Below are 22,336 nucleotides of genomic sequence, written 5' to 3' on the forward strand. Positions count from 1 at the left end.
GGTTATGAGAGTTGATTTTGGGGGTGGGTAAAGAGAGCACTTTGGATTCATAGTCACACCTCAAAACTCCAGCACTATGAGGCAAGAGTGTATGGATAAATTACAAGATGGGCTCCCTTGTCCTCGGTTGTATGTCTCAGCACTGTGTTACCGCCCTCTTTTGTTTCTTTTGGGATACTAAAGTCTAGAGCCCTGCTAACCAGGCTCTCCAGGGAATGAACATCAGCCTCACCCAGGAACTTGTTGGAAATGCAAGTTATCGGGCTCCACCTCAGGAATCTGCAGCCTTACAAGACTGCCCGATGATTATTATGAAGCCGAAGTGTGGTCTAGACTTTTCCCTCTATTATCCTTCCTGCTTACTTACCCACCATGTCTTAATACCATATGCGAAAAGGCAGGCTGATAAATCTGAGGTTGACGAAAAAACGGAGGACATCCAGTATTTTAATAAGCTACCTCTCCCATTTTAATAGGAGAAAAATGTCTAGATCCAAAGATACCGATGGATGAAAGTAGAATTTGAGGTGTTCCTATAGCAGACACACTTTTGAAGAGGAGCTCTTCCTCTCCACCCACCTGGTGGGTGCCCTGGTACCTATGTGTAGGTATGTGTACCTACACATAAAGTGCATTTCGGTCAGGTTTATCCCAAGATGCTCAAAAGGAAATCAGAGTTCCGCTCCATCACCACTGAAACACAGGTGGCGATGCCAGTGATCAAAAGCACGGGTCAAAGGCAGACAGACATCACAAGCGCAAGAGGGAATTCAGAAAGCCAATGCCTTGGAAAATCAACCAGCAGAAGATCTGGAGGAAGCAAGGATCATTTTCAGACACAGCCTCACAGCAGCATATCCTAATCCTGGATGCACGTTTAACAGAGGCAAAGGAAGACAATAAAGGGGTCTTTCTTATGTATGTTTTTTCCCCTCTAAAAGTATTATTTTAAGTCGGTCTCTCAAAGGAAAGATACACAACCCAAGGTTTTTAAAAATCCAAGTATCACCAAACTAAAAACCAGAAGAGAGAGATACACATGTTTGTTACTTCTAATATCTTAGAACACTTCAGACATTTATGAGTTTTTCAAAAATCTTTTTCTAATGGTTTAATGCCTCTCAAGCCAGCTCAAGAAGCAGCAGATGGGCTCTCAAGGTCAGCTTAACTTGTTTATATTCCCTTGGTAGTTTTCTGGCTTCTCTCTCTGCAGGTGGACCAATTCTTCCGGGCTCACTTCAGGTCTGCGAAGTCCTTGCTCCAGGCCCCCTCTGACATGCTACCCTATTCACACCTTGTATTCCACGGAGTCTGACCCTTTATTTCTTACAAACTGCCTTATATTCTTGCTAAAGTACATTGTAGGTGTGATGGTCCTGTTTTTCCCATAAGAATAAAATCTCTGAGAAACTATCTTATGCTTCTGTTATATCTCCCATCCTGCAACACCTAGGGTCAGTAGAGGGGCGCCTGGGTGGCTCAGTCGGTTAAGTGACTTCAGCTCAGGTCATGATCTCACAGTTCATGAGTTCAAGCCCTGGATCAGGCTCTGTGTTGACAGCTCAGAGCCTGGAGCCTGCTTTAGATTCTGTGTCTCCCTCTCTCTCTGCCCCTCCCCCGCTTGTGTGCTCTTTCTCTCGCTCTCTCTCTCAAAAGTGAATAAACATTAAAAAAACTGTGGGGGTGCCTGGGTGGCTCAGTCGGTTAAGCGGCCGACTTTGGCTCAGGTCATGATCTCGCGGTCCGTGAGTTCAAGCCCCGCATCGGGCTCTGTGCTGACAGCTCAGAGCCTGAAGCCTGTTTCAGATTCTGTGTCTCCCTCTCTCTGACCCACCCCTGTTCATGCTCTGTCTTTCTCTGTCTCAAAAATAAATAAACGTTAAAAAAAATTTTAAAAAAACTGTGAAAAATGGGGTGCCTGGGTGGTTCAGTTGGTTAAGCATTTGACGTCAGCTCAGGTCGTGATCTCGCGGTCCGTGAGTTTGAGCCCCGCGTCGGGCTCTGTGCTGACAGCTCAGAGCCTGGAGCCTGTTTCAGATTCTGTGTCTCCTTCTCTCTGACCCTCCCCTGTTCATGCTCTGTCTTTCTCTGTCTCAAAAATAAATAAACGTTAAAAAAAATTTAAAAAAAACTGTGAAAAATGGGGTGCCTGGGTGGTTCAGTTGGTTAAAGCATTTGACGTCAGCTCAGGTCGTGATCTCGCGGTCCGCTAGTTTGAGCCCCGCGTTGGGCTCTGTGCTGACAGCTCTGAGCCTGGAGCCTGTTTTGGATTCTGTGTCTCCCTCTCTCTCTGCTCCTCCCCCACTCATGTTCTATCTCTCTCTGTCTCTCAAAAATAAATAAATTAAAAATTTTTTAAAAAGTGACTTTGTATTAGGAAGTAAATACGTTAAAAAAAAAACTGAAATAAAACAGCAGCAGCAGTAGACAATAATACACTTTATAAACATGAATGGAAGGTTCCAGTGCTACACACCACGTAGTAAGGAAAAACACTGCTGCCTTTCAAGTATGCCTTCCTCAAAATCCAGTGGAGCTGTAAAGCAGTATGTGTGCAACTTACACAAACTTTATTCTAGTGGGGAATACAGGATGATTATTAACAGTAACAATAACAACTAACATCTACTGAGTGCTCTACTAAATGCTGGCACGAGTGGTTTCCATACTATAGATACAACTAAAGTAAACATTCTAAAACCATAGAGGAACTTCTCACACCTGTTTCCCAATTGAGCCTGGAAGATTAGTCAATGGCCAGCCTGGATTTTTTTTTTTTTTACAAGGGCTGGAAGGAAGCATTTGAGTTCCTACTTGCCCAAAGAGGCAAGGGAACAACAGCCTGATGGGTGTCTCCTGCTCAGAACATGTTGGTAGGGCTCCAGCTACTAGCTAAGGCATACATATACAAGGAAGCAGCATTAGACTGAACTCAGTTGCTCAGCCTCGAGTTAATCAAGGGTTTTCTGTACAGCTCAGAAAGGACCTCAGAGTATTACTGCTTTTGTTTCTCCTCTTAAGCCACAGAAATTACTGAAGAAGGTCCACAGACCACTGATTTTACATGGTTTTAGTATGATGGGGGAAAAAAAAGGCTTTTTGGGTTAGAGAACAGTGTTCAACAGAGAAATCTCTCTCCCTTCCTGGGTGGACATCTGTTATCTACTGCAAGCTATGGACCGAAAGTATTGACATTATCTGGGTGTGCATTAATCATTTAAATCTTATTTATTATGTAGCACATTGACAAAATAAAATGAAACTCTATATAAATTTCAGCTCTACCACAAAGGAAGGAATAAAAGGTCAGTCTACATCCAGTTGCAAAAATCTAAAGCAAAGATCCTTACTAAATATACTGGAGAAATAACTATCTCTGACAAATGGCTTCAGAAAGACAGGAAGAAATGCTAAAGAATAAAATGTCTCTGTAGAGAGTTTGTTGAGTTGGTTAAAGATTGCTCAGTAGACATAGAAGCTTCACCAGGCTTGCAGTTCTGCGAATCTTAATAGAAATAAGGATAGTAACAACATGACTCTCACAGAGCTCGGTAGTTTACCAGCAACCTTCACACATACCACGACTTTCAGTCTTCACGAGCAAGCTCCATGAAGTAAGCAATGCCAGGGCACCTGGGTGGCTCAGTCGGTTAAGCAGCCGACTTCAGCTCAGGTCATGATCTCGCAGTCTGTGAGTTCAAGCCCCGCATCGGGCTCTGTGCTGATAGCTCAGAGCCTGGAGCCTGTTTCAGATTCTGTGTCTCCCTGTCTCTCTGACCCTCCCCTGTTCATGCTCTGTCTCTCTCTGTCTCAAAAATAAAATAAAAAATGTTTTTAAAAAAAGGGGAAAAAATGAAGTAAGCAATGCCATTTTCCTTTTACAGATAAGAACCAGAGATCCAGGGAGAGTAAACGGTGTGTCTGTAATCAGAGTTAAGGAGGACTGGATGGGGTACCACCTTTTTTGCAGAGTTTCAATGTTCCAGGCACTGTGATAAGCACTTCACAGAGGATTCCTGGTAACAATCCTTTCTTACTGAAAACTGAAGTTCAGAGAGGTTCCATAATTTTCCCAAGTTCACAAAAGCTGGTGAGGTCAGGAGTGTCTGATTTGGTTTGTTTCCCCTGCTGTGGTTGATGGTGTTTCCCAGCTATCGAATGCAGCACCACAATTTAAAAACCAGGACTTCTACTCCCGAATGTTACCTCCTCCATGAAGCACTCCCTGACCATCACTCTTGCCAACATCGTGTTGAGTGAAATTCCTCCAACATAATCAATTATTGTACTCCTTCACTATATAATAAATATTTGTTATTTTTTCAATTTTTTATATCTTTGGGTCCTGGAAAGGCTTGGACCATATCCTAAGTTTATATCTCTAGTTATTAGACTATATTTGGAGACTAGAAGGCACCATAAATGTTTGGTGAATGAAGAAGTAACAAAATCCAGTATTTTCTTATCATGTGTTTGAGAATTACAAAGTAATGCTACAGATTTAAACAATTAGACGTTAGTCTAAAATGTCATTCCTGGCACAATTTTTTTTTTAAATCTATGGCAGGGACAGATAAATTATAAATATGATTAAGGGCCTTCTTACACATTATAGGCTAAACTGTGATAATACAGGGGTTTCTGACAATTCATGTAAACTTCTAAAAGCTGCACAGAAGACAACTTTAGTTACATAAGTCTATATGCTCTTCTCCGTATATAATGTGGCCTATGTTTTTCACATCCAACCCACATTCTTCCCTGTGACTTTATTCTAGAATATTTTTAGCAGTAAGTGGAGGAGAACAGTTGAATCCTCCCTTCTACCGTGTCTTTTAACCTATCAAAAAGAGGGTGGTCACTCACCATGAGGGACTCAAGTAGCAATGGAATCAGAGGGAAGACAGAATGTGACTGGGGGTGTTTCAGATTCCACGGGGTTGTGAATTGTGAAGATTTCTGTGTCCTCAACATGTTTACTGTCACACCTTGTCAATGTGCTCACTCTCTCAACCTTCTAAAGTATCTGCATTCACTTCTCTGTCACCACACTCCACACAGCCCTTAGCTACAGTGAGAAAGTGAATCAGGAGAAGCTTCCCAGCACAGCTCAGGGGTCCCTCAGATGCCCAGGCAGTTTCCCCTACTTAACATGGCTCATAAAGGCTGGACTAGCCTCTGAGTCTTCTCTTTCAAGTTCCAGTGGACTTCAATCGACACAGATAGCTGATGACCACTCTTGGTCTAATAATGAAATGCAGGTCAAACAGTGACTCAACACCATTAGAATGCGAGGCTCTGCCTAATGAGAGGACCGACCCACTCATAATTAGAGAAAATCAATTATTTCCAAGAAACTTGGCATTCTCTCCAAATTATGTTCATGGGAAGCTGACATTTATAAAATGCAAGGGGTCAGCTGTATGTTCCTACTTGAACGAACAGAAGCAGGAGAAATAACCATCAGCTCCATCAGTGGTTTGTTAGGAACGCCGAGTATGTCCATCCACACCAGCAAACATCAATTAGCCTAACTTATGACCACTGTCAATGCACTTGCCCAGCATGAGGCAGTAATAATAGCACCTGCTTTACAACCTTCTAAGTTTCAATTAACTCAAACTCTACCCATCACAACTCTCACCGAGTGTTTGACTCTCCGGCTCAGATCTCAACAAGGCAAATCACAAGAGAAACAAGGAACGTCTGAGACCTTTCCGGTATATGTACTTGTCTCAGAATGCACACACCTGCCCCTTCTGAGCCTTAGCCAACAAACTAAGTTGTCGGTACAATTTTTTAATCAAAAGACCTGAAAATTTAAAGGTGGTACATTTTATGTAAAGATTGAGACGCTGGAAGTTTTTCTAAACTTTGATACTTCACTCTTGGGTAGTCTAGGAATTGCAAAAAATCTGGGGCTTAAATTTACAGCAAGCTAGGTCCAACAAAAAAGAAGTTCTTAGAAGTAGAGGTGTCACAAGGCCGGCTTACCCACAGAACCCAGCATGGGCCACGTCATTTCCCAAGAAGGACAAAGGGGGCAATTGGTCTACTGAGTGGCCTGGGAATTCCTTTTTATTATTATGAGTAAAGCAAATCTAAAGCTTTATGTGAAAGCCTCTAATTTCCATTAGATCACTTCTCCTTGGTATCAGCTAAAGTTAACACATACCAGCCAGAACATACCAAGTAGAATGCACACCTTTTCAGAAACTACCTCCAGAAAAAAAAGAGAATGTTGTTCTCCACACAATAAAATAAGTTAAGGGGAAAAATAAAATAATATAAATAAGCAAGTGTCAGGCTGATGGATTTAAAAGTTGGACAACCAATGAAAAAAAAGTCAGATGAGCATTTCCTTACCTGTTTTGGTATTGATGGCAAAAAAATTCTGGGGATTCCCACTTGTAATCCTGTATGTCAGTTTCTCGTTGGAACTGGAGTCTGGATCCTCAGCTTGGATCTGAATGACAGATACATCCTTCGGAGAATTTTCCATGACAACAGGATAATAGATAGGTTCTGAGGTCAGTGGGGCATTGTCATTCACATCTTCAATTTCAATGTAGACCTCAATGGTGGAATAAAGTGGAACCACGCCCCGATCTGTGGCATACACGGTCAGCCAGTATGACCCTGTTGTCTCTCGATCAAGAATGTCTGCTGTAGAGATGACTCCTAAAAGAAAGTAGAGAGAACATGACTGCTACAGTAAACTGGAAGAGATGAAGTAAACTGTCCCAAATTTGGGGGCGGGGGGAGGAGGTAGTAAGAAATCTTGGCATACAAAAAAAAAAAAAAGTCCTTAACACAAGATTCAATTAAGATGTTTTTCTTTACAGAAGAAAATTAGTTTCCACAAAACCTTATTAAGTAAATAGCTCCTCTTCCATTTGAAAAGTCTAATTACATTCACAAATACTTTATTTGAATTTGGGGGAATAGACATATCTCAATGCACATGCAAAGACACACACAGAGAAGACAATAGGGGGCAATGGGAAGGGAGGAGGCCAGAGGTCAGAACACTTCCCGTGATGCATGGGAAATCAGGGCAATATCAGGTCAGTATCTCCATTTGACCTGATACTGAGTTTATTTCCCATGCAAGGGAAAGCTCTCCCAGGGTAAATTATTTTATCTGTTCGTTCACAAAAATGAAAAAGACTTTTCAAATGTTCTTTTGCCAGTAAGGATGGAAAATATTTTGCATGCAAAGATATAAGCCTCCTTCACACGGTTTCCCTGAAAACCAAACGTCACAGTTATTCCAAAAGAATGAGAGAAGAAGCCATATGAGCACACTTTCTAAATGATCTTTACCCCCTCAAGAACTCTACAGAGGGTGCTAAATAAATTCTGAGCTACTCTGAGAGATACTCATGGACAATCATTTTAAATTAGAAGCAGAAAAATGCCCGATCTGCTCCCTTCACCTTTCCCATTTCATGGTGGAAACAAGTGCCAACCAGGAAATCAGATGTCTGCCAGAAAAGCTGGAGAGAAAACACAGTGCTCTTGAATATCTTCACAGCCCTCACTCAAATCACCAGGCTACAGAAACTTAATAGAGGAGTGCCTAAGCATTTTCACTGTGGTGGGAAAACTTGGGCTTGGCTTATAAAATCTCTAACAGCAGTCAGGATACTTGTGGAAGGCATGCAATTCATGTAAATCCTTATACCCAAAAAGAAAGCCATGGAAAAAGTCAAGAAATCGTTCTCTAATCTCTAGTAGATCTGGATCCTCTGTCCTCTGTATTCCTATCAAAGTTCAGACTGTATTAGGCACATAGTTTGACCTACAGACCCTATGTAAGCAAAATGCCAAGTACGGCAATTGGAAGAGAGGAGGGAATCTGTCCAGAAACAGTGGGGCTGGAATTCTCAAAGTTGCCCAAAACTCAGAATAACTAAACTATTCAAAAGGAGAGAACCTAACTGATGGTGAAGATTCAGCTCCAAAGTTATCCAGCTAAGAACCCTGCATACTGTTATGCAACAGGACAAAAGATAATCTTTTTTTTTTTAAGATTTTATTGTTAAGTAATCTCTACATCCACCATGGAATTCGAATTTACAACTCCAAGATCAAGAGTTACACGCTCTCTCAACTGAGCCAGCCAGGCACCCCAGTACTAGATAATCTTAAACATTCCCAATGGAAATATATAAGACAATATGGGTTCCTATAGATTCATGGGTGTTATCTCAATGTCAAAATAGAAATGCCAATATGGCATTAGGAGGACAGATAGCAGATAACAGGGTAGGGAGAAAAGCAGGAAGAGTAAAACACAATGAGTATAAAATAATGCTATGTGTCCATTGACTAAATGAGTGACAGGCAGCCTTATAAAAGGGGCTGAGACAGTGTAGAACATCAACATGACATTAAGGTCCAGAGAGGCTAGAGAGCCGGAGACTGGGTCAGACATGAGCATCTCTATAAGGCTCAGACCTACCACAGACACCGTGGCCAGCTTTCTGGAACACTCACAGCAGTCACAGCCATGAGACACTGTGCAGACATGGGTTTCACTGGCACCCAGGGGGATTAGAGCTTTTCAAGTCAGAGGATGGTCAGGTGACATGAAAGCAAGCAGTCTCTGGAATGGAGACATAGAGTAGGCTGGCAGGACCTGGGATGCAGGACATGGGTTGCAAAGAATGCTCTAAAGATGCATGGGAAGCATGGGAAGCACTGAGAAGCTGGGCATGAGATCTGTCAATTCAATTCATAAGCATCTACTGGACCCTGTGCTGGACACTGGAAGAACAGTGATAACTGAGAGAAGATCTCTGTCTTCAGAGCACTCATAATTTTGCTGAGAAGACAGATGTCTGATGAGGAGATATGCTCTAAGGAGAAAATTGCACAGTCAACAGCCAGGAGGACTCTGTCTTCTCTGGTTTTGTACTGGTTTGGACTGATATACTAGGAAGGGCAAAAAACCTAGCACCAGAAGAGTGTAGGAGGCAAGTGAAATAGCATTTACTGAGCATTTATAAAGTGCTGTGAAGCTTGCAACACAGCTTCTCTGTAATACGAGCTTTATAATTGTCTTCTATGGATGGGTCAGGAAGTCTCAAGTGTGAGTAGGTAACCTGTCCAAGGTTGAAGGGCTAATTGTTGAACTCAGGTCTGTTTGCTTCAAATGCTCTAATTTCAAATCTAGACTCCTGGATTTACTGTTTTGTAAATCTACCTGTTTGGTAGAGTACTACCTGTTTGGCCATGGACAAGGTGTTTAAACCAAGGAAGTCTAGCTTAATCATGTAATCATGATTACATGTAACCAGTGATCTTGTAATTAAATGTATGTCAAGAAACCGGCAAAATACTTGTAACACAGTAGATGCTGAGAATATGTTATGTAAATGTGAATCAAAAGCAGTACTGGAAGCCTTATAAACAGTAACCACATTCAAAAGCAAGGGACAATTTTGAGAGGAGAGACTTCTGGCATGGACTGTTGCCTTAGATATTTCTCTCTTCTCTGTTCATGTGGCATTCTTTCATAGTCTTTGTGACTTGCCCATGACATACCTTTTTGTGAAAATAACTGGCCTATTTGGGAAATAGTAAAATAAGACCACTAAAAAGAGAACACAACACAACAAAATCAAAGAAGTTGGGTCAGTTTTGTTTGTAGCTTGGCTGACTACCTACCACGCATGCACTCAAACACTCACATGCATGTATAAGCACATGCACACATGCGCGGGTGCACACACACACACACACACACACGCGCGCGGGTGCACATACACACACACACACACACAGACCTGCTTTGTGATCTCTGGAAGTCACTTAATTCCCTGTTCTCGCACCTGTCAAACTGGAAGATAGTATATCACAGGCTTTGGACATTAAATGGTTTTGAGGGGCGCCTGGGTGGCTCAATTGGTTAAGCGTGCGACTCTTGATTTTGGCTCAGGTCATGATCTCACAGTTCATGTGACTGAGCCCCACGGGAGGCTGTGCACTGACAGCTAGAGCCTGCTTGGGATTCTTTCTCCCTGTCTCTCTGTCCCTTCCTTGCTCACACATACTCTCTCAAAAATAAATAACCATTAAAAAATATTTTACAAAATGATTTTGATAAGTCCTTGGATGAAAGACATCCACTAATGCCAATTAAAATATGAGTGGAATTTTACTTCATTTTTTAATAAAGGATCAGATATATCCTCCAGAAATCAGAATTCTTTCCGATTAAAATACAATATTTACAGCTATATTTAGTCACTAACTAGAAGTGGGGATGAGTATCTTGGAACTTAAATGTTCAGAGATCAGGCCAATGCTCTAAAATTTTGAGGAAAAAATGACAAGAATGATCCTGAAATGTGTTAATCATTATTCTCAGATTCATCCAAGGTTCCACATTAATCTGACTAATACAACAAATGCCCAGTGACAGCATCTTCTTGCTTTCTATTATGTTCTCATAGCTAATTATGACATGGTCAGAACTAAAAATGTAAGCCCACATGACCTTTCCTATTAAGCAAAAACTCACTTTTGAGATTGCCCAAAAATCACCAAAACCATGTAATGAGCCCTTAGTTTTGTGATAACCACCATGCATTAATTTCTTAAAACTGAGGTATAACTGACAAATAATAAACTATTCCATTGTATGAGTATACCAAGATTCGTTTCAATCATTGACTTATTGATGGGCATTTCGGTTGCTTTCAGTTTTTAGATACTACAAATAAAACTGCTAAGAACACTCCTATGCAAGCTTTATGTGCAAGTACTTCACTAGCAGTAAATATGGAACATACCAGTTGTTACACATTCTCACTTTTGGCATACTTTGCATGGTAAGTTTCCTTAAGTTCTGACATTCCAGTGCTATGCAGTGGTGGCTTGTAATTTTAATTTGCATCCTCCTGCTGATATTGAGCATCTTTAAAAGTGCTTCTTTTTTTTTTTAACATTTATTTTACTTTTGAGAGACAGAGAAAGACAGAGTATGGGTGGGGGAGGGGCAGTGAGAGAGGGGGGACACAGAATCTGAGGCAGGTTTCCAGCTCTGAGCTGTCAGCACAGAGCCTGACGCTGGGCTCAAACCCACAGACCGCAAGATCATGACCTGAGCAGAAGTTGGACTCTTAACCGACTGAGCCACCCAGGCACCCCTCCCTAAAAGTGATTATTTTCAATGTGTATGTCTTGTTTGGATACATGTTCAGATTGTTTATCCATTTTTCAGATTAGGGTGTTTGTTTTCTCATTACTGAGATTTAAGAGTCCTTTATATGTGGCTAAAAGTGTTTTATCAGATATGTGATATTCAAATATTTTCCTCCAGGCTGCTGCTTATCTTTTCATTCTCTTAATAATAGCTTTTGAAGCACAGAAAATTTTAATTTTAATAACATCCAATCAAAAATTTTTTTCTTTTATAGATCATGCTTTTGGTGCATCTAAGAAATCATCTAAGAGGTCATAAAGATTTTCTCCTACATTTTCTTCTATAATTTAATAGTCCTAGGTTTTATATCTATGATCAATTTTGAGTTAATGTTTATATATGGTGCAATATATGGGTCTAAGTTCTTTTTTTTCTTTTAATGTATGTAGATATTCATGGTTCCAGCCACATTTATTGAAAAGATGATCTTTCCTCCACTGAATTGCCTTTGCATCTTTGTCAAAAATCAATTGATCATGTATATATGAGTCTATTTCTGGACTCTCCATTCTGTTCCATTGATCTATTTTGCTATGTTTGCATCAGTATCACATTGTCTTAATTAATGTAGCTTCATAGTAAGTCTTGAAATCAGGAAGTGTTAACTCTTTCAATTTTGCTCATCTCTTACAAAGTTGTTTGGGCTATTCCAGACCCTTAGTGTTTCCATATGAAGTGTAGAATCAGCTTTAGAGTCCATATAAAATTTAAGAAAACCTACTAGCATTTTAACTGGGATTGTGTTAACTCTATAGATCATTTTGGAAAGAACTGACATCTTAACAACTTTGAGTCCATTGATCCATGAAAATGGTGTATCTCTCCATTTATTTATGTCTTCTTTTATTTCTCTAAACAATGCTTTAGAGCTCTAGTACACAGACCTTGTACATCTTTTGCCAAATTTATCCCCTGGAATTTCATATTTTTATTGCTATTGTAATGATGTTATTATTTTAATTTTAATTGTTTGTTGTTTGTATATTAAATATGATTGATTTTTGTTATGTTATCTTATATCCTGCAGCCTTGTTAAAATCACTTATTAGTTGTAAGGAGTTGTTACAAATTCCATGTCATTTTCTATATAGATGATCACATTACCCCCAAATAGGAACAATTTTACAACCCCTGTCATCACTACCAACACCTCTATACCTATCACTGTTTGATCATTGTGTGCCTGGAACTATAAAAGGTACAATAAATGCATTCTTCATTAAAACGTCTTGCTGTCCATTCATTCAGCGAGTACTTATTAGTGCCAAACACTCATAAAGTAGTTACTATTTCTATTTCCTTATTACAGATGAGAAAACAGATTTAGGTTAAGAAACTTCCCAGTGATCACTCAGCCAGTAAATAGAAAATCTTGTTCTCAAACTTCGGTCTGTCAAATTCGAGACCAGTTGTCAACCAAAACATTATATTGTCTTCTTAATCCATAAACATATCAAATACACATAGTATTTCATGTCCAAAGATATTTTTCCCACTGACAGAGTTATTAATTGAGCAAACCATATTAAGTTAATATTATACCTTCCTGTTTGAGGTCTCCCTCCATATTGACTATAAAAAAATATTTAAAAAGGTCCTTCTTGATCTATCCTTATAGAATATTAAAAAAGTATCAATTCTCTGCAAAGAGAGTCTGTTTGTTTTGATGTATAAAAAAATGCATATTCTTAGTCCATTAGCTAACACAGTATTGTTAGCTAATTGATCTCAATACAGATAGCAGTATTGATCTCCACAAAGGAGCCTCCTTTCATCTGCCCATTACAGAAAATGGGCTCTATAAGGAGAGTTTCTATCTGGTGCCTGGCATAGAGCAGGTATGCAATAAATTTGTTTTTTTCTCTTTTATTTATTTTTAAATTTGTTTATCTATTGTGAGAGATAGGGGGACAGGGGCAGAAGCAGAGGGAGAGAGAGAGAATCTTATGTAGGCTCCACACTGTCAGTACTGTCAATGCAGAGCCAGATGCGGGGCTCGAACTTACAAACCAGGAGATCATGTCCTGAGCCCAAATCAAGAGTGGAAGCTTAACCAGCTGAGACACCTAGGCACCCCAATAAATTTGTTTTCATGAAGGCATTTAGTTCCCGACATCCAATCAAAAGTAGGTTAGTTTAATTCACTGATGAGATAAATCAGTCTCACTTGATCAGACCTGAAAGGGACTTCAAAGACCTGTAGGTATTACTGACTGCTAGTGAAAGCATCCTTCCCACAACATCTCTGATGGGACACCCAGCCTCTGCTCTGAATCTGGTGACAGGGCCCTAATTATTTACTAGGGAGTTTCAGCTAACAGGAAGTTCTTCAAACTGAGGCCACTCTCTCTCTAGTTCTGAATGCTATTTCTACCTGTACCCCTGCTCAGATCTCAAATAAACCAAAACAGGTCTGCAAACCACCATTCACCTGTGATAGGTCTTCAAATATCAGAAGATGATCCTCTCTTTCCAGGGTTTTTCTTCTCCAATCTATGAGCTCTGTCCTCATGTGCCATGTAGGCTTCTAGTCCTTTCTGCCTCCCCATCTCTGCCTCTGAAATCAATAGGACATGAATATCTGTCCATTCACAAGTGTGTCCAAAGGAGGGGTAGAAATGGGCGGTTAATAAATCTTACTTAAAAGATAAACCAGGGCCACCCAGGTGGCTCAGTTGGCTAAGCATCCAACCCTTGATTTCTGCTCGGGTCATGATCATGACAGCTCCTGAGTTCCAGCCCCACATCAGGTTCTGTGCTGGTGGTGTAGAACCTGTTTGGGATTTTCTCTCTCTCCCTCTCTCTCTGCACCTCTGCCACTTGTGTTATCTCTGTCTCTCTCTCTCTCTCAAAACAAATAAATAAACTTTAAATAAAAAAAGATAAACCATCCACAGTGAGCTTTTAGCATGTTCCAGATAGTGCAGTTCAGTGGCAAGAGCTCAGGTGGAATATTCCAGATGGGGATACATCCTACCCTCCCATTTGCATCTACCACGGAAATGCTAAAAGCAGATTCAATGGAGATGCTTGAATTTATGCTGATACGTATGAAAATGTCATTTAAAAAATTCTTTAAAAATACAATTGGGGTTTTTAAATATTTTTTTTAATTTTTGAGATATGTTCATGTTTATACATTTTTTTTCTCTTCTTATTTCATCTTTCTTTGATGTATAATAAGGGCAATGGAGGACTGGAATTCTTTGGGCATCTTAATATTTAGTTTGTTTAGTTGTAGAAGCAGATACACAAACAGTAATTAATTAATTGCTACAGAACCGTGCACAGCTTAAACTGGAATTAGTTGACCCCAGCGTGAATCACATGCTAGTTATAATTGTTCCTTTTCATTCAAAAATATTCGAAAATATATACACACACACACACACACACACACACACATACACACATTGTTCTCATTGAATAAGCTCTAAATATTTAATATGAAAGAACAATTGTATGGAGCTGTTCATAATCAGGTGACCGTTACATGCTAGGTTACTCACCTTATCTACTTTCCAGCCATATCCCCATAGGCCACATCCTAGGTCTCACATGACATCTTGCTCCAAACAAATGACACCCCCAAGCCCCCAACAGTTCTGTCAAAAATGGGTTCAGGGGATGCTTTGGGTGTGGGGAGCTTATCACATGATGAAAAACCCCTTACCAAGGTAAGTAATGTAGATTCTGAGACAGTTAAAAAACAAAGAACAAACCAAAAAAAAAACCCAAAAACAAGAACAGACAAAGCAACTTAAAAAAAAAAAAAACAAACCTGATGGCGTATTCATTGTAGATGTCCTTCACAGAGTCTGTTTATTTGTGCCTATACATTTAATTATCATTTCTGATTAGTCAAAACACTAACTTCCAATTCTCAGTGCATTTAAACATTTTGTTAACTTTTTGTTTTATTTTGCAATAATGATTGATTATCACAGGATGGTGCAAGGGAATGTACAGGGAGTTCCTGCACACCCTTTACCCAGCTACCCCCATGGTTCGCATCTAAGGGCATTTTTAAACTGATTATTCCTTCCAGAATCAAACTCTTGCTAGACTCATTTCTGAGAACACATGGGATTTCTTCATGGAATCCATAACCATTTTTATCCAACCCTTGCTTGCCCGCAGCAGGATCATACGGACAGTATTGTTCTTTCTGTTCTGATTCACCCCTGGACTGGCATAAGGCTCTTAATGCCTTAACAGGCATCATTGTTCTGAGCAGAGGGTGGTAACAATTAGGGAAGAATGGGGATTTTATCCTCATAGGCCCAACCAGGGTCACTCAATGCACTCCTGTGGTTGTATCTATAATTGCCACCAGTCTGAAATATACGGCACAACTGAAATGAGTTGAAATGGGATGAGGCAAGATGAACAGAGAAATTGTGAGTGGAGAGAATCTCAGATACTTAAAATGTTTCAAATACACTTAGTGTGGACATATAATACATGCATATATCTTATATATATTATGTACCTTCTACATCACATACTTGGCATATAACATATGTAAACATACACTTCAATGCACTTTTTAAATTGGGGCTTTTCAGTGAACGGTCCAGCTAATCAAGTGGCAAAGTCAGCCCTGGAATCTAGAGCACTGAAAAGGAGTCACACATTCTTTTCATTACAGGAGTTGCCCGCTGATCTATCCACATGTGTCCATTATCATGAAAAAAGAAGGCAATTCCATGCCCATGTGCTCCTCACAGTGGGATGGTATCAGCTCTTTGATGATAAGAACTTCAATAGTTTCATTGCTTTCCTCAATTTCTAAAAGTTGCTGTGATGCGTTATTCAGAATTCATTTTCAGATCTTCTCAGAAGATTCTCAGATGTTGGATTGGTTTGAGATAGAATGCACTGGAGGACCGAGTCTTCCTTGAATGTCCACTCCTCCTTTGCTTCTGTGTACACCTGCATGTGCTGCTCTTTCCGTCCATGCCTCCACAAATGACCTCTGTCCTCCTCATGCTTCAAGGAGGTTTCAGGTTCCGAGAAACCCCCGCCACTCAGCCAGCCAGGGCTGGGACTTACCTCTTCTGCCTCTTCCTTAGCACTTTCTTTTTGTCCCTTTATCCTAGGGAACGCTATAAACATTGAGTAAGTAAATGAAGGATAGCATCGTAACGTTTGGCAAATGGCGGGTAAGTTGGGATATCGGAGTCTTTCTAGACAAGCAGGCTGAAAAATACCTACATTACAAAAACAACAACAAAAGAAACCTAAGTCAACTAGATTTTTGCTACCTTGTGATCCATAGGCAAAATAAAATGGGAATAGGTTGTGTTTGTCATTGGTTTTAGACTTCTTGAATGTATACGCAGAATTGATAGTTAACTTGCTCTGAAATTCAATGCTCCATCTGTGAATTATCCCATTTAAAAGACAAATTTTTCTTAAAAACTACGTCTAGTTTGGGGTTGTCCCTTTGCTACCTAGAATGCAGATGGTGTCATGGTAATATCCCCAAGACCTGAAGCAAAAACAAAGCTTGATGAAGACATCAGTTGATTTTATCATGCACATAAATGCTGCACTGCTCCCAGGTACACACTGTAGGCAGTCAGAATCAAAGCCTCAGGCTCCCAGATAAAACGTCAGCAAGGCGCTCCCTCTCCGCGGGCTCTCATCCACCCTGGACACTTTTGTTCTACTCTGCTCCCTCCTCTTCACGCTGACTCTTATTGATTAGACATCTTTCATCTTTGCAGGAGGAGAAGAAAGACCCACAACCCAGTTGTTGGGAACAATTATGTACTGAAATGCAAGCCGCCTTCATTCCATGTTATTTCCCAAGACTGGAAGCTGGAGGGCTGCTCCTGTGATTAAGGCAAAGGGCTGTGGGCTGAATTCAAGCTTTTCTTTGGAGTTAATGAAAATGGACAGCTCTCCTTGTCTGTTTGGAACTCAGGAATTCTAAATCTTAGCTGCATGCCTGATAGCCTCCCTGGCCAGGAAGTTCTAGGGGCTTGGTAAACATATATTTGGTACTTGATTTTTTAAAAAAATGAACTTTTCGGGACCAGTTTTTAACAGACTCAAAATGCGTACCTATTCTCTCTGTACAGTAATTCTAGTCTGTGTAGTGGGCCACCAAGCACCAACAGCCTGGAAACAGGAAGCAGACAGCATACCAGACTGTGAGCAATACATCAGCTTGCATTCAGTGTTGTTGTTGTTTTTTTTTCCTTTCCTGTAACCCAGATTATTCCCAGCCTCAAACCCTGTCTGTGGTCTGTGCTAATTAGCATAAGTACCATACACAGCGCAAGGATAGAGAGCCTCACAGCTGACTAGAATAGAAGGGTGAAATCTAAAGCAGTGGAAAATGCTCTCAAACAATATAAAAAAATAAAGTCAAGAAAAGTGGTTTTGTTAAGGGTCTGAAAAGATGGAGGTTTATTACATTTACATGAAGGGCAGCAATTAGCTAGATTCTATTTCTTTAGAAGAAGAAATAAGCACAACCTTCACTACAAAGGATTTAGGTTAGATATCTAGAAATATTTTCTTTTTAAAAAACATTTATATATTTATATTCAGAGAGAGAGAGAGAGAGAGAGACCATGCAAGTGGGATAGGGGCAGAGAGAGAGAGAGAGAGAGGGAAAAAGAGAATCCCAAGCAGGGTCTGCACTATCAGCACAGAGCCCAACGCAGGGCTTGATCCCACAAACCATGACCTGAGCTGAAATCATGAGTCAGTCGGTTAAGACTGGGCCATCCAGGTGCTCCTAGAAATATTTTCTTTTAGCAATGGTAGACAAACAAAGGAATAGCTATCTGAGGGAAACTGAACTTATTTTCTGTTTCCATGTTTCAGTTATCGATGAGAGAGCGAGCGAGAGAGAGAGAGAGAGAGAGAGAGAGAGAGAGAAGGTGGAAGGAAAGAAGGGAGGAAGAAGGAAGGAAAACAGAGATAGTCACAAAGAAAGGAAAGAAGGAACAAAGAACAAAGGAACGATCTTTGGCCTCGCAGGAAGTTTTGTAGCATTCACATTGGTAATTAGGTAAATCTTTGTGTTTAAAAAATGTTTAAGACTCCATTAAAGAAGAAATTATACACTATAAATAATTTTTTTTAAAAAAGCACTCATTCACTTGTGGCCTAGAGATAATAACTGTTAATATCCTTAGTGCATTGCCTTAGTTCTATATTATTGTCACCTTAAAACAGCATTATTTCTCTGTAATTGTAGATCCTCGTTCACCATTGCTTACTGAACATCTTTCCACATCAATAGCTATAGTTCCATGAGATTGCCTTTTAATGACTGTTTAGTAGTGATGCCCACTTGCCACTAACCCACAAACACAAGGAAATGTCAGCTCTCTGTGTGCAAGGATTTTCCCCGTTACAGCACTGTGGCATACCTAGTACACACTAGGTGCTCAAACAATATTGCTTGAGCTGAAATGCATGATGCTATTCATTTACTCAAGGAAGCCCCTGTTGTTAGGTCACTTGTTAGGTCGTATTTTATTTTTCACTATTATAATTCATGTACAGATGAATAACCTTGTAACTACATCTTTTTTTAAATTATCTTTTAGGATAAATTCCTAAAAGTATGCTAATGCTGAAATGCATGATGCTAATCATTTACTCAAGGAAGCCCCTGTTGTTAGGTCATTTGTTAGGTCGTATTTTATTTTTCACTATTATAATTCATGTATAGATGAATAACCTTGTAACTACATCTTTTTTTAAATTATCTTTTAGGATAAATTCCTGAAAGTAGAGTTGGTGGGTCAAAGCGAATAAACGTTTTGAAAGCGTTTGAATCAACTGCCGTCCACAAAGTTTCTACCAATTATATACCCACCGGTGGTTTCTGATCCCTATCTTTGACTAAATTTTTACAAGATTTGTATTATTGTTGAGGAAAATGAAAAAGTAAAAAACAATACACAAGTTTATCATCTATGGAGATGGCAGCAGACCTTGTAAATAAAAATCTTTAAACCATTCCTCATCGTATTTTAATGATTTGACTCAACAACAAAAGGCCATGTTTTTGTGGTAAGACAAAACACTGCTGACAGAGAGATGGTGCTGAAAATGTTGTTGACAAGACAGATTGTACATAAGGCACAACCTTAATTAAATTAAAATTTGTCCACAAAATCAAAGTCTTCAGTCTTGAAAAGTGCTGTGGGATTTTTCAATGAAGTGTCAGAACATAACCTTTAGCTCCTCAAGTAAGAATATTTTCAGGTGGATGTGCTGTCAGATATTAGTCATACTTTAATCCAATATTTAGACTTATTTACTCTATTTACTCTTATTTACTCTAACTCAGCACAAAGAACATTTAGGGTCTCTAGAAGACTCGCTACCACGAGTCTTCATTTGGACTGGGAATTTGAGTTTTGCTTGGAAAAGGCTTTGCACCTTCAAGAAAGTAAGACTCCAAGAAAGATTCCCTACATCAAGGTGACCAAGGTAAAAACTTTGGAGTCTGTGTGCACACCCACGTGTCCACAAAAGATCATGAGTAAGCAATGTAGGCTGGTCCAAAGTCCACTTTTTAAAATGGGTCTGATCCACTGGAATTTCTCTCCTTTCATGCTGAAGCTTTGTGGAAATTTTCCTTTTGGGGGATCTCTGTCTCCAAATCAGAGAGAACGCTTTCATATTATTTTTTTTTATGTCTCCTATATCCGAATATAAAAAGTAAGTAAGGGGCATCCATCCATCCAGACAGAAATCTCATTCCTACTACCCCAGAAGAAGCACAGCCTTCAGTAACCTCCTAATAAAATAATGAAAGCATACAGCTCACTTATTCTTTTCTCAAGTGAATGCACTCTTGACTTTCACAGCTGATTTGATGTTTACCAAGAAAATATTTTTACTGAGGTTGCACAGATAACTGCACATCTGATACCAAAATAGCTGAATTTATTCCCTTGGCAAAAACACATTCTAGGTAATGGAAGGGAAACACACACCAAACAAAGAAGATGGATCCAGGTCTAAGTTTAGCATTGTTGTTGTTCTTCCTATTTGTGGGCTAAAAACCCACAATTGCATTTTATTATGACAAGTTTATAAAAGCTTGTCATAGGAAAAGCACCCCACAGAACTTCTGTTCTCTTTCACCCTTTCAAGGTTAAATCTCACAAAATTGCTTTTTCCTTTGGCCAGTGTTGTCAAAATCGCACAGACAATGCCATACGTAGGTAATTAAGTCAGGCTGATTAGGTTATAGAGACTATACATAAGCATTAGAGCACATGAATGAAATCCTTGAAACCACCTTACCTTTCTGCACAATGGAAACAATAAACTCTTCGCTTTCCTATTTAAAACCAAATAAGCAACTACAATAGTGCAAAGAAACCCAGGCCCAGAAGGAGGAAAGAGTATGGTTTTCTCTAATTGAGTTTCTCCCTTTCTCATCTTCTATAGATATGTTGGATTGTTTTCCAATTTTCATTCGCATTTCATCCTATTAAATGGTTCTAACCTCTGACACACACACACCACCCTGCATTCATCTTCTATTTGTAATTGAGACGAAATGTGCCCACTGGCTCTGCGGACAGTACCAGAGGCACTGACAAGACACAGGCAAATACTAACTCACTCTGTTAGACGGGCTTTGCCAAGAAAACAAAAGACAACTCTTCAAGTAGTTATAGCCCTTCAGCTAAGGTTGCTTATGCACAAGGCCTGCATTTTGGGTAAATATGTTGACTTGCACTAGGAAAGTCAAAAAGGAGGGGAAAACTGTGTGATGAGTCTGTTGCTACTTTTATACTGCAGATAGGATAGCTCTTTCTGAATGTCTAGGTTTAAATGTGCTTAGCAATTCCAAGCTGTGTAAATAGCAATACAGGTAAATGTTAGTTTTAGAACAAATTATTGAGATTTGTGAACAAATTGCTATGCAGTTTCCTCAAGACGGAGATGAAAAATCATGTTGATTTTTCTCCTGTTGGTAAGAACATTAATTGAGACACGGCCCACAATGTGAGGCAAGTAATATGCACAGAATCAGAAACCACTCTTTTAGGAATTCCAAAATAAAGGGAGTAACAATGTGGTATCTGTATTACTGTTGAAATTCAAGATAATATAAAAATTATAGTATGACAGTATATTAGCATGCTGTTTAAAAATGTGTGCAAACAGGGGCACCTGGGTGGCTCAGTCGGTTGGGCGTCCGGCTTCGGCTCAGGTCATGATCTCACAGTCCGTAAGTTCGAGCCCCGTGTCAGGCTCTGTGCCGACAGCTCAGAGCCTGAAGCCTGCTTCGGATTCTGTGTCTCCCTCTCTCTCTCTGCCCCTTCCCTGCTCACACTCTGTCTGTCTTTCAAAATAAAATAAAAACATAAAAATTTTTAAAAATGTGTGCAAATAGTCGAATGAAGGGTTCTGAGGCTAGGTACAGACGGTGTATGTACATTATTGATAAATATCCAATATCTAAAGGAAAGTTGCTTCACTAAAATAAAGATGTATGAGACTGGTATCCAGAGGGTCTCATTCAACCCTAGCAGTTCTAGGTTAAACTTAGGATAACTTCTTGGTCAGATAATACGGATAAACTAAGATCAAAGAGAAAAGACGGAAGGTGTCCAAAAAACGATGGCTCCTGGATTCTCACAGGACATTGCTATAGCCACCCTTCCTTCTTTCGTGCAACTAACTCTTCAGAGTCCAACAGAGATGAAATTCCAGGTCCCTATGGAACGTTGCAACAGAAAGGAACAACACAGGAAAGGTGGTATTAAAAGAGATTGCAGATGTAGCCTGGAGTTTTGGGAGATCACTCCGGATTGTAGGTTGCATGAAGGAATTCTTGAATTAAGGGCCACTTCTGACCAGCTGCCTGCTCAAAACTTAGGCATGTTCTCTAGTCATAGAAGTATTCCTTGAGGAGTGGGTTTCATCGCATGTGATCTTTCTTGATTATGGGATTAATGTCTATCTCCCCACTGGACTGTAATACACCCCCCCCCCGCCCCCTGCCAGCGCAGAGAGGATTCTGCCTGCCTTACTCAACACAGACTCCAGCACCTACAGGGCACCTGGCAGCTTGTGCACACAGTACATGAACAATAAATATTTGTTGAATGAGTGCATGGTGTT

At 39.9% G+C, this 22,336-nt stretch overlaps 1 protein-coding gene across 3 annotated transcripts in view; it reads right to left on the minus strand.

Annotated features, from left to right (window-relative positions):
- The window catches only part of FAT3 (FAT atypical cadherin 3), a 517,579-nt gene that overhangs the window by 350,544 nt on the left and 144,699 nt on the right, over positions 1-22,336 (minus strand). For all 3 annotated transcript variants that reach the window (XM_047071611.1, XM_047071610.1, XM_047071609.1), the window contains exon 2: positions 6,367-6,681. In XM_047071611.1, coding sequence (XP_046927567.1) covers positions 6,367-6,681 — 315 coding nt within the window. The remainder of the gene's footprint in view (positions 1-6,366; positions 6,682-22,336) is intronic.

This window comes from Lynx rufus, unplaced genomic scaffold (assembly GCF_022079265.1).
Source record: "Lynx rufus isolate CCGP_SWC_20201006 ecotype Redwood Valley unplaced genomic scaffold, mLynRuf1.p SCAF_9, whole genome shotgun sequence".
In the NCBI taxonomy this organism is placed as follows: domain Eukaryota; kingdom Metazoa; phylum Chordata; class Mammalia; order Carnivora; family Felidae; genus Lynx; species Lynx rufus.